This window comes from Lates calcarifer, linkage group LG15 (genome assembly GCF_001640805.2).
Source record: "Lates calcarifer isolate ASB-BC8 linkage group LG15, TLL_Latcal_v3, whole genome shotgun sequence".
Classification (NCBI taxonomy): domain Eukaryota; kingdom Metazoa; phylum Chordata; class Actinopteri; family Centropomidae; genus Lates; species Lates calcarifer.
In genome coordinates this window covers 10,523,189-10,540,851 of record NC_066847.1, presented here as the reverse complement: position 1 = coordinate 10,540,851, position 17,663 = coordinate 10,523,189, and the positions used below count along the sequence as shown (strand labels likewise).

Below are 17,663 nucleotides of genomic sequence, written 5' to 3'. Positions count from 1 at the left end.
CAGTGTGGACCTATACCAGTCTGAGCCCCATCTGTGTTTAATTATAAAGCTACAGACTACATCTGTATGACATTACTGGAAAGTTGAAATTAGCACACAAACACAGCCTCACTCTCACTCATACACCGCATTGAATTTCAAATGAGAGTGATTACAATCACTTAATTGATAAATGTAACCACAGAGAGCCTCTTCTCATGATTCATAATCTATAACCGGTCTTTCTCAATGGCATGTTTTTTGATGTCAGCACAGTAAGAAATTGGGTAGACAGAACCGGAGGCTACAATGATGATGTAAGCAGGGGGTCTCTCACGGGATTTATGTGTTTTTTTGAGCTTTTTACCGTAAAGGAATTCATCTGAGAAGTTGACCGGAAGAAAGGAAGCCATTTGGCCGGACGCCAAAGGAGGAGCATGATAACTTGTGTTTGCCAAGACGTCATAGAGCTTCACTCTCAAAACAAAGAAAGTGGTAAACTCTTTTCTAAAGACATCTGGCTCGACTAGACGGTGAAATTGACTGGATAGTACAAAATTGTGACAGTTCAAGTTATTACTCACTCCAAGTAATGATATCACCTGTCTGCTGGCTGTTCATGAGAACCACTTGCTAATTTATACTTAATGAGCCGGGCTTTTTTAAAGGACCAAGGCATTATACCACATTAATGAAATAGGAAACCCCACAAATCAGACCACTTGAGTGTGTCACATCAACCAAAGGGAAATTAAACTCTTCCGCTCTTAAGTCACCAGCTCTGACCTTTACGACATCCTACCTAGGCAAAGGTAACCTTTGTGTGTGGTCGTCACCGTCTCATTTGCCTGCTTGAGTCATGACCCTCTGTAAAGAATGTGACCGTTATTACAGGAAATGAGAATGTGTCTTTGGAACAGATGATAATGCAGTTGTATGATCACCTCCTTAGTCAAGCAGTTCTACCTGCACACTCATCATTTAACGTCAAAGGGGAATGAGTCCTGCATCGCCACCTTGTGGAATGTTCCTTTGCTGTCGAAGCTGAGACGAGTGCCAAGCCCCAGGGGCCCTGCTGTGGGCAACAAGCTTGTCAAAGATTATACGGAAACTGTAGGTCCTGTAGACTAGAATTCAGGCTTTTATTAAAAACAAGTACTTTAAAAACATACATGGAAGCCAAGTCAAACAGTCACATGAAGCCTAACACTACGTGGCCCAGCAGACCTGGGGTTCTACTCCCTGCTTTAAATCCTATAAAGACATACCAAAGCCAATACATTTGTCTTAATTGAAAATATCTAAGTGAATAAATGAACTGATATGGAAATGTCAGGGGGAAAAATCAACAACTAAGGCACCAAAATGCAAAAAACAAAGTCCAGTTTGCATTTTCTGTGGTTCCCAGTTTGTCTCTTCTGGTGATAACATTTTACTTCCATACAGAGACAAATATGGGCTTCCTCAGAGCCGAGTCCTCTGATTCGCCGGGAGCTCGTCCTGGTCGAGTCCCCACAAGAAGGTGCGGAGACGTGATACTTCCTTTTGGAGCTCAGGGCTTGGTATTGGCTGGGAGAGGTCAAGGCGTGGTGTCTCATTTGGCAGGATAAGAGGAGGATGGTCCAGGAAGCTCTCAAAGATGTCTAAAAGATGAGAAAATGATTACAAACAACTGACTTGGCAGACAGTCATTTTGTTCAGTAGTCATAGTACTAAATCAAATTAAATCCAATCAAATTTTATTTATATAGCGCCAATTCACAACAGAAGTTATCTTGAGGCACTGTACACATAGAGCAGGTCTAGACCACACTCTTTATCATATACTAGTACTTGTTTTACCTCCACTTAGCTCTGTGCCTGGTGGAGGGGCCCAGGATCCTGGTGGGGCTCTGGTTGGTCCCAGTTTGTAATGAGTGAGCAGATGGTGTAGCTGCGCAGGGCTTAACAAGACATGGTCCTCCTGTAGACTGGTCCAGGATGACTGGGAGACAACAAGCAAATGTTGGTTGATATTCTAGTGGAGGGCTGAGCCGCCATACTGAATATGTAGCTGCATTACCTGGATAAGTCGAGTCTTGGGAATACACAGGAAGTTGACTGTGATTGACAGTTTCTTCATAAACTCAGAAGCAATGTCTCCTAATCCCGCCCCTTGTAACCAGTCCAGAACCAGGTCCAAGTTTGTTCTGATCTGGACTGCTCTGGACCACGAAAACAGTCCGTCTGAAAAAAGTGGATGAGGAAAGGAACAGAAAGAAAATGTAAAAAGATGTAAATAGAAAAAGAATTCTGTTTTTAAAAATAAGATAGTAGATTATTCTGTTATCTAAGAGAGAACTTTATCATCTTGGTGCCTCAGTCCATATTCCACTATAGCCTTATTTAGTATGGTATGACCATAATAACCTTTAGATGGATATTGCTGTATAACTGGGATTACTAATTCATTTTAGCATTTAGCATTATATCATGATTGTCCTGTCTGGTCACTGTGGTCAGTAAGAGTGACGCCGGGTGGCTTATAGCCCTCTCACCTCTCTCCAGCAAAGTGTTGAGCAGGGAGGTGTTGGTGAAGAAGAAGAGGTAACCGAAGGTTTGGGAGGTGAGAGGCGGGGACAGACACGCCTCCCGCGACAGCATGAGGGAGCAGCGATACACCTCCACCAGCCCGGCAACCTTGGGCGGTAAGGCAGACACATCATCCACCTCTCCTTCCTCGCCTCTTTTTTCTTCTCCCTCTGCACCCCCAGCTCCATCCTTCTCTTTCTCTTTGTCCTCACTGGAGAATGGGTTGGTGTCCAGCAATGCTGGAAGTAGTGAGTACAGGGTCTTTGTGGACAGAGAGGATAGAAACTTGAGTTCATTTGTTTAAAATAGATAAATAAATAAAACATGTATTTGCTGGAATAACAGATGTGGGAGGAGACAGATTCATTTGGGTGGCAGGATGACAATGTCAGTCTGTCTGCTGGTTAATCCACCATTCTGGTCCGGACTGAAATATTTCAACAAATACTTCGCTGGCTGCCATGAATTTTTTTTCATGATCCCCAGAGGTTGAATCCTACTGACTTTTCCTCTAGCGCCACCATGAGGTTGGTATTTGTGGTTAAGACTGAAATATCTCAACAACAGCTGGAATTGATTGCCCTGACATTTGGTACATACATTCATGCCCACCTGAGGATGAATTCTAATTTCATTTTTCACCAAATACCTGCACTCCTAATGGCCTTTGCTGTACTTTGTGTAGTGGTAATTAGCAAATGTTACTATGCTAACACACCCATAACTGCGATAGTGCATTACGCATTAGCATGTTAGCACTGCTCATTCTAAGCATGTTTTTTAGTATGTAGTATGTTTACACTGGAAAACTGACACAACGAAGCATACCAAAACCAGACAGTATGCATTCTGAATACAGTCAATTTTTGAGCATGCTGGTGATGCACACTGTTCTCCCACAATGCAAAGCACAAGGGAAATGGAAGAGATGTTCACAGCTGGAAAAAATTAAAATAAATGGTGGGTGGTGGTGAGACAGCTCCAGAAAGATCTTGGTAAACAACAGAAATAAGTATTAAGTCATTTTTAAAGACATTTTGCTGTCTCTTTGTGAAGATTTTGTTAGTAGCTTTCCGAAGTTGCAGTTTGGTCAGCCTCACACGCACTGTGTCATTTAAGTGTGTTGATTTTATACTTTATAGACTTAGAATTAGTATGGATTTAGTATGGATTTGGGCTTTTGTTTTATATACCTTGGTGAGGTGATACACACACTGCTGGAAGGTGTGCATAATGACATCATCCAGCTGTGCCAGAGCCTCTGAGCAGGTGTCCATGTCAGCTGTCAAGACTGGATCCCCAGGGGCTTTAGAGAAACCATCATAAAGACAGTCAAACAAATTAAAGACTTTGTGTCCTCTTTAATTTCTGTGTCCAACATCGCCAAACTCCTGTGGTAATTTATTGAACTGTCATAGCTGTTAAAGGTTTCTGTTGTTTTCAAATCACTCTCACCTTCAAACTCCCACTCTTTCTCCATGGTTTCAACTTTGACCTGGAAGAAGTTAAGGAGCTCCGTGGCGTTTGACATCCAGAACATCAGGGGTCGAAGGTCAGACGACAGTTTCTGGACGTTCGGCGCGCTTATCTCACCCTCCTGCTCTGTGGAACTGGACATAACATTTATGCAGTGTCAGAGTTATGTTAGCTGTAAAATGATTGTGAACATTCCCCTGTCAGTGTTTTGTTTGTGCTTTGAAAGAGAAACACACCATACTGCGAATAAAAATAGACTAAGTTATTATTACTCAACAATGTTTGAGCCATTTTTCGACATCACTTTGTTACAATGCATTCATCACACCACAAAAATTTACCAAAGACATAACAGCACAAGCACAAATGTATCATGAATCACTCAGCAGGAGATCTCTAAACAGAGGAAACATGACGTAGAAGAAAAATGCTCTTACTTTTGCGTGGGATGCTTATCCCCAAATTCCTTAATGTTATCCTGTAAAGAGAGTTGGAGACAGAAGAGAGGAGAGACATTTTGGCTTAGTGTGGGGGTGGAGGAGGGGGAGCAGAGTCTAGCCCTGCAGCCAGGACAATTACAGCACATTTTCCAGCAGGAGGGAAGTGACATCAGCTCATCCTCGCTCCTGTCCACAACCTAGCAGGCCACAATGAAGGGCATATGTCTGTCTGCTGGTTTTTCTGTCTGACTGAACGTGGCAATCTCAATCTGCCTACCTGATGTTTTCCTGCCAAGTTTGTTTTAAGTGTGGTTGTGGCCATTCGACACTATGCCAAAAAGATTTATGGTTCACTTGTTCCATAGATGAACTAGTCTTGACTAGTCTCTGAGATATTTTATCACTTTACTAAACATATCATAACATATGTCATGTTTTATGTGCTGAGCTGTTTTTTGCGGCTTTGTCTTAATTGTAAATAAATACAGCCTCAGAGAGCTCTTAGCATGGCTGTAGACTAGTATTGTTTAAAGATGTTTTTGATAAAGGCATTAAAATATCCTAAATGTTTGTGCATTTACAAGACTAACAGTAAAAAGATTACAGGAAATGAGAGACCTAACCCTAACCTTAAGGACATACATCAATATTGAGCTGTTGCTTTTTCTCTTTTTTAAACTTACCCAGACAATTTCTTTAATTAGATTGGCTGACTTGAGTAATATCTGTGGTGTGAGGGCAGGGTCCAGGTGTTTAGAGGCATGATCTATCATGATTGACAGGAGATAAGCAGGAGCTAAAGGCCCACCACCAGAGTCTGGAGAGGAATTTTTGGAGATTATCTCCTGAGAGAGAAGTGAGGGATAAACATAATATATGTCATCAAGGCCGTTTTTCAATAACACTTGCCATGTACACAGTTATTATCAGTTTATATCGGTTCATTTTTTGCCTGTCTCACCTGTAACAAGGCATCTGCATGACGGGGATGGAATTTCAAAACCGCCTCAGTTGATCCCAGGTACTGCCTCAGAGCTTCCTGTCTGTCCACCAACCCTGAGGGGCAGCATGTGGTGGAGGCATCAGCCTGCCACGGCAGGGTTAGTGCCAGCGGTGGAGCCGGGGTGACACGCGGGTCACGGTACAGGAAAAGGAAGTGGTTCCCGAGACCAATCACATCCCCAGGTTTCAGGACTGTCTCTCTGTAAAGGGCCACTCCATTGTGTGTGACTGCACCACCTCTGAAGGGCCTCATCAGAGCTGGGACAAAATGAGATGAATTCAGGACAGAGTATATCAAACACTGCAAAAACAGTCTTAGTTTTAAGTTTCGCACAGTATGAGAAAGCACAGTATAACTGCTCCAGTTTTGAATTTTGTTGGACACCCTGTTGAGTGCACCAAGCAGCTCTGAGCCAGAATTGTTAGTACCTTGTCCGGTGGGCGTCTCGGGAACAGCTGAGTCTCTTCTCACCAATAAATGTCTAGCCAAAAGGTCAGGAGCAGAGAGGAACGTATCCACCTTCAGAGGCCTCTTCCCCTTCCTCTCCCTCTCTCTATCCTTCTCTCTCTCTCTCATTGTGGGCTTTCTTCCAAACACATGCGTATGTCCCGCCATGATGTACAAAACAAAATCCTAAACAAAACACACAGTGGAGGAGTAGCAGAGAGTCAGGGAGGTCTGTTATCTTTTAAGTGGCATGGTTTATATCAACCTTCCATCAGATGTTAAGTTCAACAGAAGGAGGCTGATAAGGTATGAAGTGTGTCACAGTTTGCTACAATGGAGACCTGTGTGAGGTCATTGTGTGAGATGGAGTGATGCACACAGAGGGGTTTTGTGCTTTGGATGGAGAAATTGTTGAGGCATTGTGCTGCTCTGAGGCTGTTTTTGTGCTGGATGCTGAAAGGGTTTGGCTTGTAGAAGGATGGAAACCCCGATGGTATGTGGCGATTACAGACATGCAGGTATGATGTCATGTTCAGGGTGTGTGCACGCGTGTGCCTCCTCACAAATCCTCTACAACATGCCTTCATATGTGCACATTAAAGTGTATGCACCTTGCCTGAGAGCACACGTGCACAGTGTATGTGTGTGTTCATGTGTTTATGTAGCGTACGTGTGTGTGGGTGTTGTTTGTGAGTATTGTGTGCGCGTGATATCATCTGTCAGCATGTCTTGCCTTGCTCTGATCGTAACCCTGCAGCAAGAGGAAGTAGGGCCGGTCTGTGGGTGGAAGGATCAAACTTTGTGACATCACTTCCAGGTCGCAGCTGGAGTAATCCTTCTCATCCTCGGCTGGCTGGTTCGTCCATCCAACCTTTGCCTCTGCTTTTGACGCCCTAATCTGAAATAGCAGGTTAAGACATGATGATTAGGAGAGAAAAATGCACTGTTAATTCAGTTCTTTCATACCACATCATCTACTTTACCTCTCCTGGCTGTGGGTTGATCATGCTCACAATGTTCTTCCTGTCCTGCACTCCTCCGTTGTTATTAGGCCGGTTGCCAGAGCCACGTGGGTCGTTGCTGACATGGTTGCCCTGGCGACGCCGCAGACTCAGGTTCATGTCGCTGATGCTCCTCCTGAGCTCCGTGTTCCTTCCACGATGACCGCGCTCGCTCTCCTCTGGCCCACCACCTGATGACATCCTGGTCCGCCGCCAGCGCACACCTGTTGTCCGTAGACAGTCAGGCATATTGGTCAGTTTGACCCAATGTTGTTTAAAATTAGTCGCACACAGTACCTGTCTGTTGGGCCTTAAACATACCTTGGTAGTTCTCTCCCTCCCTCTCCCGCTCCTTCTCTCTCTCTCTCTCTTCTCTCTCATAGTCTTCCTTCCTTTGGATTTCAAAGCGCCGCTCAAATCCGTCCTTTGGCCGCCACATGTCCACTAACAAGAGGGGACATTCCCATGGGGCAACACCTCTCCGGCACTCTGTCTCCCACTTGATAGCTCCATCTGGCTGCTGGATGGGCTTTCCAATGACATCACACAACAGGAAGTCCTCTGGGCTGTGTTTCTGGAGAACTAGAAGGTAATGAAGGAAGGGAGGAAGAGGGGAGGGGTAATTATTTTTCCATAACACCGCTGTTTATGTTTATATTAAGTCATTCCCAATTGGTTAAAATTTTTGAGCAAACAATCCTAAGTAATGGATTGCAGCAGAGGTCCAAATGAGAGAAAATTTCCCACTCTCATACCTGCGTCATCTGTTTCCTCCCTCTCTCTCTCAGTGTAGCGAGTGATGACCTGGGCAATGAGTTGCCTGGCTGTAGAGTGGATGTTGGCCAGCAGGGAGCGATAGTTGGCTCCACTGGACAGGGCATCCCCGTAGATCTTGATCAGGCCTGGGGCAGAGGAAGAGGCAGGGGGCAAGTAGTGGTGGGAGGAGGGGGCAGCTGAGTGAGCCCAAACCTCTCTCTCCCTCTCCCCCACCGCCCGGTCCCGGTCGCTGTTGGAGCGCCCCCGCAGAAAGAGGTGGGAAAGGCGCTTCGTGCGAGACTGGGGCCCAGCAGGCCGCGGCCTGAGGAAGGCCGGAGAGGGAGACGGGGATGGGGTAGGGGAAGCCAGCGAGGGGGTGGAGTTTGAAAGGGAAGAGGAAGGAGCAGAAGGGGCCTCGTGGAGGGAGGCTGCGTCAGAGCTGGTGGTCGACCTGGTAACAACAGAGGAGGGGTAGACAAATGGAGGGGAGAGGAAGGAGAAAGGAAGGGACCAGTCAGCTGTGAATTATGTCTGACAAACAACAAGGACTAAAATAAAACAGGGAAAGGTTACAAGGTTGAAAGGATACTAATGACAGTGGAAGTAAGATAAGATGAAATCAGTACATAAACTGTTCATTCAACAAAACTTATTAGGCACTGAACTCTAACTACACAATAACTGGCGTGAGAGTTGTTTAACCTAAGGCAAAATATGTGCGTTATAGAAGCAAAACAGGAAGAAAATGTGAGAATTTCAGACTGACTTGACAGAGACGGCGCTGGGCCAGCGACCACCTAGCTTGGCAAAGTGTTTCCTGGGAGAGTTGATCCACAGACCCACTGGGAAATGGAGTTTCCTGAAGCGAGGACTTCCAGACCCCTCCATCTGACAGAGAAGAAATGAAGGCTTTTTGAATTTGGCTTTCAACTCCGCAATATGTCAACATACTGTAAATGTCATGTTTCCTTCCACTGCCTACCCCACTGCAGTGAGGTATGTGTTGCAGCAATGCCAGGATTGAAACAATATAACAATGGAGTGATGTCACCATCAAAAAACATCAACAGGATACCTGCAGCAGGTTGTCAACATGGTGAAAGCAAACAAAAAGAAATTACCCCCCCCCCCCCCCCCCCCCCAGTCTGCCCCTGAAAATCATAGTGTGTATTCTCCATTCTCAAACAGGAAGCATGTTTTGTGGGACCCAAGTCCAGCTGTCGCAGTGACAGGGAAAAACCCACTCCAAAGGTCACTGCCCGTCGATTTCTTAGTGTTACTTTAAATTTAAATTACCACCAAAATTTGAGGACTTTTTCATGATCTCATACAAGACTGAAAATCTTGTATGATATCTGGACATCTGTGTCCATACCTAACATCTATTATTTTCATTCTATATAGACAATGCCACGTTTTATTCATAAGCGTCCTGTCCTCCATGTTGTGGTGGAGTATTTTTGAAAAAACATCCAGTCAAAATCATAGAAGACAGAAATTCAAATAATTATATGTATAAGATTCTGAATACACTTACCCACAGACACTTCTGATCCTTCTATAGTGTGTTATGATTATCCTTTGCCACCTGAATGCTAATACGCAGCTCAGAGTAATCTAATAACTTCACACATTTCTTTCTCCTCACAGCAAAATTCCATCTTTCAAAGGCCTAAATCTGTCACACATCTACATACGCATCTCTAATTCTAGACGTCCATTTCTCTCAACTAAAATAAACTTTTTCTTTAGTTTTTCTCTCCAACTGGAAAAGCTCTGCTGCCTCTCTTTCCCTGGCTCTCAGCCTCTCTGGGTCTATAGATAGAGAAACAGGCCCATTGTTCTAAGTGACAGAATTTCCTTCCTTTGCAGTGGACAACACCTATATCCTGACTGAGTGAGAGAGAGAGGGAGAGATTGGTAGAAAGCAAAAGAAGGGTGAATTTACACACATACAGAACCTTATTGAGAATATTAATTACCATATTGTCCACCACAAAGTAATTTAGACATATTTTTTGGCCTTTGTAGATAAACAGAAATATTGTGTCACTGTTTCATCCTAATAAAGTTTAATTACATCAATCAGAGTCTAAGCGCCAGGACAGATTCTTAACAAAATTTCAGTCCTGTACTATGTTGCGATTTCACAATCACAGTACATCACACAACACAGAACAAATGGCCTAGTTTTAAAGTTTTGCTGGAAAGAGGATGAAGGAAATGCACGCAGTGAGACAGGAAACTAGAGGGAGCGACAGAAGACACCTGTGATCTTTGACCTGGTCTTCGACAGGAAAATGGTGGATGGAAAGAGAAAGGATACTGTCACTGTGTCCCAGTTCGGGGGCTCGATCCTCCAAAGTCCACATTGCTAGACTGAATACGTCATAACACACAAATAGGTTTGTCTCATTTCAAAGGCTCCTCCACTGTTTCACAGTGTGTGTCACTGAGAGAGAAGAGAACAGATTACTTCCATTTAAATGTGGACAATATGAACATTAACTGTAACATCAGCCAGGTATTATCATTAGTTGTCATTGTCAGAATCAAGTTGATTCAACAAATGAGTCTAACTGTAATTGACCCCCTTACCAATTCAGCATTTACTCACCCAGTACCAACAGACTGATTGATATTATATGAGAATTTAACATGTGTTGTAGCCAGTTACAGAATTTAGACCTATTGTGTGATGTTGTCAGACATTAAAAAGAAATGTTTGATCAAATGAATTTAAAAATAATACTATAAACATTTGAGTTCAAGTGGTTACATGATTTTTTTTTTTTTCTTGTAACCTAAGTCAGCAACTTTAACTTGGGTCAAGAATCTGATGACTTTAAATGGCAATCGACAAACTAAAAAAGACTTGCACTTCAACTTTAATACTTAATGTTTTGTTACTTCACAAGGACTGAAATACCCAAGCCAAGCCCAGAGATTAAAACTTAAGTTGTTATTATGCAGGCTACTTAAAAATTGGGTCTCTGTTTGTCATGGCAAACAGAGGCAGAATATTTGGCCATATTTGGCAAAAATATGAGCAAGGACCACAGTGAGAATACAGATGGACAGCAGAGGAAGGGATCATGTTGGTTTGAAACGTAGCTATGCATATTTTTGATAGTTTATTTTGTAACCGGCGCAAATTCAAGCTGACCACAGCTGCAGTCCTCTGAGGAAAGGAGGAAACTGGATTAAACTTGAATTTAGTGCTGAATTTTTGCCACCAATTTTTTTCAAGCCCACAAGTTTATTTAACACTAAAAGGATATATTTTGGGCAGAATATTGCTTTAAACTGATCTGTAGTCAGTGAGGTGAAGCTTACAGTGGCCAAATTAACCTCTTAGAGGGGCCTTGGGGCAAAAATCTAAATCAAAAATCTACTCCCCACCATGCATAGCAGTTTCAGTATGTCCCCTGGCCAACCAGTGCTCAGGAGACGAAATGACTGCTTGATCAACAAATTATCAATCAGATAGAAAATTATCTGGCAACAAGTTTGATAATTGATAATTAATTTAAGCAAAAGTCTTTGTATTTTTGACTGTTTGACTGTTGGTCAGACAACAATGGCATTTTATCTCTTTGCTATTTTCTGTCATTTTATTCACTGAACAGTCAGATGTGGGCTACTGATTATGACTGCTGGTTGAAGCTTTACAGTTCTCCTGTGATAGAATAATATGTTGAAAGAAAGGTCAGAGAAGGAGAGAGTAGGAGGCCGATGGTACAAAATTCAAAGGAAAGTTACTATGGTGAGAAGCAGGAAAGAGGAGACAGTAATATCAGTTTGGACACACAAGATTAAACTGTACATTATCATTATCAAATCCTTATCACTTATTTATTTATTTTGTGAGAGAGAATTGTGAGCTGAGAATTAAAACTAAAATTTCATACCTTTGTTAAAGCGTTATTTTTAAAGTGTTACTTATAGTAATATATATTTACATTTTTGCGTTTTCGTTTCCCCCCCCCTTTATTTATCATTGTCTTCGCAAAATGCTAGTTAGATCCCCGATCTTTTTATATACAATCTATAGCCTATTCCCAATCCATAAAAATAGAGAAGAAGAAGAGGAGGAGGACCCGATATCCCAGCATCCTCTGCGCGGCGACGAAGAAGGACATCTTTCTGAAGAGGACACAGCGAGCAGCGTCCCAAGGTTAGCAATCTGCCACCCCGGCATTTGGTGTTATTGTTTCTATTTATGTGACCTTTAACTCTATCTCTCGTTTTTTCTTGTGTTTTAATCTACTGAAACTATAGGAACAAACAGGTGTTTTCAGACGTGTAAGCTAACAAACATGTTGATCCGTTAGCATGTTAGCAGTGAGCTAACGTGGTAACGCTTAGTAAAGGTTAAGAGTGTGGCTGTAACACGGCCTTAACGTTTGTTTTTGTCAGCACAGATTTATACTTAAGTCTAATAACAGTTTAACATTAAATGTCGTTAAAGACAAGGCTAACATTAACTTTTGATCACGACGCTGCATGTAGCTTAGCTAGCTAACGTCGAGCCTTGTGAATACGCTTGATCGCTGTGGTCATCTGACATTTATGTAAACCTGTTACAGCTGTAAGTTAATCCTTCCTGGGTCTTGTTTGTTTTTCCAGTCTTGTTTAGACGCGTTGGAAGCTGATTAAAAATGTCTGAGACTATTGAAGAGAAGCTGAGGAACTACAGGACCGCTCCCTTTGACGCCCGATTCCCCAACACCAACCAGACCCGCAACTGTTACCAAAATTACTTGGGTGAGCACAATGAAGACCTTTAATAAAAACTAGTTAGACATGCAAAGACTGGCATTACAGATGGAAACTGAGCTTTGCCTAGACTGCCCGTGACCTATATAACTTTAAACTTGTTTGAATAGGTTTGGAGTTGAATTTCAAAGCGCTTACATATAGCTAAATGCAGTTACTGCTAGTTGCACCAATACAACTTGCTTATGCTGGAAACTTTGTTGTTGTTTAGTTCAAATTAATGTACAATTTAGCATAAATAAACAACAGTTGTGGCAGTACTGTGCTTTATTTTGCAACCTTGTAACATAGCAGTGTTGAGGTGAAGCTAGCTGTGTATGAAAACAGTTTCCTAATAAGGGTATGACTAATCACTCACCACTTAGAATTTAACTATAAGGTCTCGCTAATCAAGTGTGTAAACAGTGGGCACTTGATTAGCAAGATTCATATCTTGTCTGTCAAGATTTGGTTGTGTCATGTGTTGCATTTCATGGTGTTGCTGGAGTGAACATTGTGTCAGTAACCTTGAGTCCTCTTTGTTATTTTTTGACTACTCCAGACTACCACAGGTGCAACAAAGCCCTGACCGAAAAAGGCCAGGATCTGACTCCCTGTCAGTGGTACATGAGGGTTTACAAGAGCCTCTGTCCCATGAGCTGGGTGAGTTCTTCACGTGTCCTTCTGGGGAATAATACCACAATGTCTCTCTGGAAGTTTTCCCGTGCACACACTGAATGTGTGCTTTATAGCTGAGCTTAGCTTATGTAGCCTGGGCAGTTCTGTTATTTTCTTGCCTCATACTATTTTATACTTTCTTTGTTTTCCTTTGCTCTCTTTGTTTCTTATGTTGATGCATAAAGTGCTGCTTCCTTTTGTTCTGTGACTGATTGTTGACTTAAACTGCTTGTGATAAGGGGTAGTAAGATACATACAGATAATCTGTTTTTTTTTTTTTTTTGTCTTTGCCAAAATAGTTTCACAGCTAGCAACAGTTAGCATAATGAAGCTAGTAACCTTGAGTTGAGATTTTTGAGGCTATTTGCATATGATACTTTTCCTCCATGCTCAAATCTCTGTTATTTACAGGGTCTAATTATTGTAATGAAATCAAATCAATGCTTCTGCTACAGCAGAACACTGTTGGCTGTGACATGGCTGATATTTTCTTCCTGTCTCCTGCAGGTTTCTAAATGGGACGACCAGATACAAGATGGAACTTTCCCAGGGAGGATCTGAAATGTCCAACCATTATGGCTCAGGACAGTGCAGGACACTCTGTTACACCCTTACCTCTGTAGTGTAGCATACCTCTATAACATATTTCAAGCAGCTGTCACATTATCATTATACTTGATGTTACTTAAGATATACACTTAAACTATAACCACGCACAAGTTTTTACCCAGCATGTGAAGGTCTAAAGTTTGTTTTCAGTCTCTACTCCTAAGCATTGTTAAATCAATAAATATAGTACAGATTTAATTAAAAGGTTGTTGTTCATTATTCTGTTTTGATGTATTTAATTTAATTTTGGATTTTGCATTTCTCCAGCCAAACCAGGCATGGATAATGCTTTCCTTTAATCATTATCTTAATTTCACATAACAGGCCTGGTTGGCTGCTACAGGGGTTAATATTGTTATGTACTGTATCTGTTCAGGGGTATATGAAATAGAAATGTGTCCTTATTCAAAGCAGGGCAACATGACACCATGATTTAAGTTCATCTGACAACTGACACTGGGTCGTCCAATAAACATTGTGTAACACATGACCAGAGTTAAACTATACAGTCTTGTTTTTCAGTTACTAATGAACAAGTATCAGTTTAAAACTCAATAATCCTATGGACTCATCTGTCTTTTCTTTTGATGGCAACTTTACTAACTTTGTATCAACTGATTGTGGTGTGATGTGTGCTGCATATCTTTCTGTAAATGAACAGATATTCTGTCACTGGGGTGTCTGCAGGTCCAAAGAAGGTCCTGAGATATCGCAGTGATTTATTAATTTAATAACATTCTCTTGTGACCAGTTTCCCATACTGTACAGATGAAGCCACATCTACAGCTTCAGTCATCAAGTCTTATTTTGGAGTGAAAATTTTGCCACAAGAAAGTTTTCTGACTCGAACTGTAGTCCTCCGTCAGAGTACTCCAGACTATACTAATAACAAAGATGACAGTATACACCGTAATCTGTGAGTGTTTATTTAGTCTTCTCTCAGGCCTGTCTATTGTGATAACTGAAGGCAACTAGAACTCATTTTTTTCCAGAGGGTGGCAGTGTCTTTGAAATCAGATGCTTATTCTGTTGTTATTCCCCATTTTAACCACAGGGTGGCGCCATTAGACGGTGACCAGCATGTCACTGGCCAAATGGTTTACCATCTTGTTCCTTTTGAAGTCACAGACTAATAGCTGTGGTCTGTTGATGTGGCTGTAACCCTCTGAATATCTGAAATATTTGGATTAATTTAATGCTCTGAGTGAGTAAACTCTGGATAGTTGGTGTTGATGCCACACCCTCCACCAAATAACTCACTGAAGAGATTCAAGCACAGCAGTAGCATTTGATAAGAGGTGGATGTGTGGAAGGGCACAAAATTAACTTGACATCTTTAGCTCTCAGTGCAACAGGGACAAGTTGAATAATGTCCCTGATGTAATGGCACAAACACTCAAGTGTACAGGCCTGCGTGTATAATGTCCATCCATCCAGCCTGTAGCTATATCACTTGCCCTGATATATTTGGGGTTGGAGGGATTGGAGCCAGCATTGGGCAAGATATATACACCAGTCAGGCAAAATGACTTAGTAAATATATCTGTCAGTAAGGTAGTTTTGAAACCAACTAACTGCCTGCTGAGACAAGCCGGTATGTACAAGGCAAAGTGTTAATTTAATAAATTATATCGTGTTACAGTTCAACACTGGCCCTTCTGTTCCCAGAGCAAAGCTGAAATATTCATTTGATTACCATCATCCTCTACTTACAACCCCTTCACCTCAGCTATGCTACAATGAGTCCCGACATGCCTGAATGGGTGTGTCCCTCCTCTGTGTTGGCTGGTAGACCAGAACTTACCAAACTTCTCCTTGGGCTTCTCTTTTTCGTTACACAGATATAGTCATAGTTGTGGTTGAGAAATTTTAAAGAGAAAGTGGAAGTGGTTGAGACATTAAATGCTATTTTCAGTCAAAGTCGTGACTTCCAGAGAACTGTGAATAGATCAGGTCAGGGTTGGTGTGTGCCAGCATGAGTCAATGGCAAAACATAAACACAGGGTGGCACTGTTGCACAGAATTTAGATCAGAACCAGCTACTGCTCTGTCTTCAGCAGCACTACAGTCAGCTATTAAAGAAAAATGACTTTATAACCCGGTGATCCTGCACCAACAGATTATCATTATAAATACGTATTTCTCATGTTAAAAACCCACACTAAATTCAAAACTTACCAAATACACTCAAAATGTGATGCTGAGCTTATGAGAAATGTGTATAGAGTTATGCAAACAAACTCAGAATATTTCTATGTGATGCAATGATGCAGCCATTATAAATATGAGTTGACACTTGTTTTGATAAGTGTAATGTTTGATAGGCTTCCTGGAATAGATTCAATGAAGTGTTGAAATATTCAAAATATATGCAGCGAAGTAAGGATAAGCTGTCACAGATGGGTGTAGTGAAGTGTTGGGGGGAAAGAGATTTTTTTTTTTTCTAATTTGTGGTTTTAGATACTCATTACTTTTATTTATTTTCTTGGGGACTTTAAAAACTTGGGGAGTTAAAAGTCAATTATGAGAAACTTTCCACAAGATTTAAAGAGTAGGTGATGCTTGTGTCTCTGTGGTTTCTTATGAGTTAAAACACTCAAGTAAACAGTCAAATAAATAGAAAAATTAGACCTGTGGTGTGGTGCACTACTACGGCTACAGTAAGCAAAACAAAGGAAGGAACAGACATTACTTGTTGATTTTATCTTCAGATTGGAAGATCAGTGCACTCAAAGTCAGATATGTCTTCTTGCAATGTTAAAATGAGAGTGAAATGGCTGCCTTAAAAGTAAAAACTCAAACTGTTCTTCTAACACCACCTCCACCTTGATTAAATATTGCACGTTGTGTAAATCTCAGTTTGTGCTGTGGCTGCTCTTGTTGGAGACTCTGTGTACCAGATTCAGCACAGACTGCTCCCATGACTTTCTTAAATTGTAAAATGTCCGGGGGCAGGAACTGACTGCAGTACTACCTCAATCACGGTTAGCACTGGTTTTGTTATTATGGAAGAAAAAACAGCCTTGATTTATCTTCACATATATTACACATATAAAGTTGCCATCAAGTCACTATCAGCAGTTCATTCATTCAACTCTTCATTTTATGTCTAAAGACCTCGAGTTAGTGGTGGTCTGAAAATAAAAAGTAGATTTTAAGTTGAATTAACTTGAAATTAACAGAAGTTCTATATTTATATCCAGTTAGACAGAAGCAATTAGCTGATTGATTTTTATTTTCATCAAAACATTGGCAACACAGAGACGTTTTGGGCTCTGGCTTCAGGATGTGGTTTGTGATGTTCTCTCTCTCTCTCTTTCCATCACTTTGCTTTTTGCAGATGTCTCATAATTTGATTTGCTCACTCAGACCAGACCACTGGAAGAGATGCTGCAGAATTGGTTTCCCTGGTAACTGCTCATGGGGTACAGCTGGGATGCTGGGACAGAGAGGTGCACTTCCAAAAGAATGAAGTGTTGTGTTGGAAACACTTAAGGCATTGAGGGCACCGAGGGCACCGAACCTGAGCATCTGCACGTCCTCTTGCTCTCCGTCACTTCCTTCTTTTCAGGGGTGGAGAGAGATTTTTTTTTTTTTTTTAGATTGAATGAAATAATTCTAATTCCAACGAAGTCTATCTCACCCAGAAACGGAAGAAGCCACTCACACGAACTTCACATTTTTGATATAAGAGCTATGTCACAACTGACTTCCGCTAACTTCTATATCACAACAAAATCAGCTCGATGATTTATCAGCCGACTAGCAGGCGTCAGGAAATGTGAAATTTATGTTAATTTTAAAAAAGCAAACTAATGTGAGTAGACCTATCCATAAGTACGCTTATAAGTTTTGAGATGTTCAAAACAATCAGTATGTACATATATAACCTGTGTGATATTCAAAGTCATGTCTACAGGGTCAGACATGGTTTGGTTTTGGGCA

General features: G+C 41.7%; 2 protein-coding genes across 2 annotated transcripts; one reads left to right on the top strand and one right to left on the bottom strand.

Moving 5' to 3' along the window:
- Positions 1-1,097: 1,097 nt before the first annotated feature.
- Positions 1,098-9,501, bottom strand: rasip1 (Ras interacting protein 1). The gene is made up of 16 exons (XM_018682687.2): positions 9,211-9,501; positions 8,440-8,561; positions 7,673-8,124; positions 7,239-7,499; positions 6,900-7,141; positions 6,650-6,814; positions 5,898-6,102; positions 5,428-5,726; positions 5,150-5,311; positions 4,464-4,504; positions 4,006-4,160; positions 3,744-3,856; positions 2,517-2,811; positions 2,042-2,205; positions 1,822-1,963; positions 1,098-1,622 (listed from the first exon to the last, which is right to left on the bottom strand). Exons 2-16 carry the CDS (start codon positions 8,559-8,561, stop codon positions 1,444-1,446), a joined length of 2,997 nt encoding a protein of 998 aa, XP_018538203.1. The 5' UTR covers positions 9,211-9,501; the 3' UTR covers positions 1,098-1,443.
- A 2,239-nt stretch (positions 9,502-11,740) lies between these two features.
- LOC108887324 (cytochrome c oxidase subunit 6B1) lies at positions 11,741-14,213 on the top strand. Its single transcript, XM_018682688.2, has 4 exons — positions 11,741-11,850; positions 12,303-12,440; positions 12,994-13,094; positions 13,617-14,213. The coding sequence occupies exons 2-4, from the start codon at positions 12,335-12,337 to the stop codon at positions 13,668-13,670; spliced, it is 261 nt and encodes an 86-aa protein (XP_018538204.1). The 5' UTR covers positions 11,741-11,850; positions 12,303-12,334; the 3' UTR covers positions 13,671-14,213.
- The last annotated feature ends 3,450 nt before the right edge of the window (positions 14,214-17,663 follow it).

Bases quoted from the DNA above. Each gene is read 5' to 3' on its own strand.
- rasip1 (XM_018682687.2), bottom strand. From the start codon at position 8,561: ATGGAGGGGTCTGGAAGTCCTCGCTTCAGGAAACTCCATTTCCCAGTG. The intron at 4,161-4,463 runs GTAAGAGCATTT...TGTTATGTCCAG, and splicing joins GATAAGCATCCCACGCAAAA to TTCCACAGAGCAGGAGGGTG. The intron at 1,623-1,821 runs GTAAAACAAGTA...CTCATCTTTTAG, and splicing joins AGGCACAGAGCTAAGTGGAG to ACATCTTTGAGAGCTTCCTG.
- LOC108887324 (XM_018682688.2), top strand. From the start codon at position 12,335: ATGTCTGAGACTATTGAAGAGAAGCTGAGGAACTACAGGACCGCTCCC. The intron at 12,441-12,993 runs GTGAGCACAATG...TGACTACTCCAG, and splicing joins CTGTTACCAAAATTACTTGG to ACTACCACAGGTGCAACAAA. The intron at 13,095-13,616 runs GTGAGTTCTTCA...TGTCTCCTGCAG, and splicing joins GCCTCTGTCCCATGAGCTGG to GTTTCTAAATGGGACGACCA.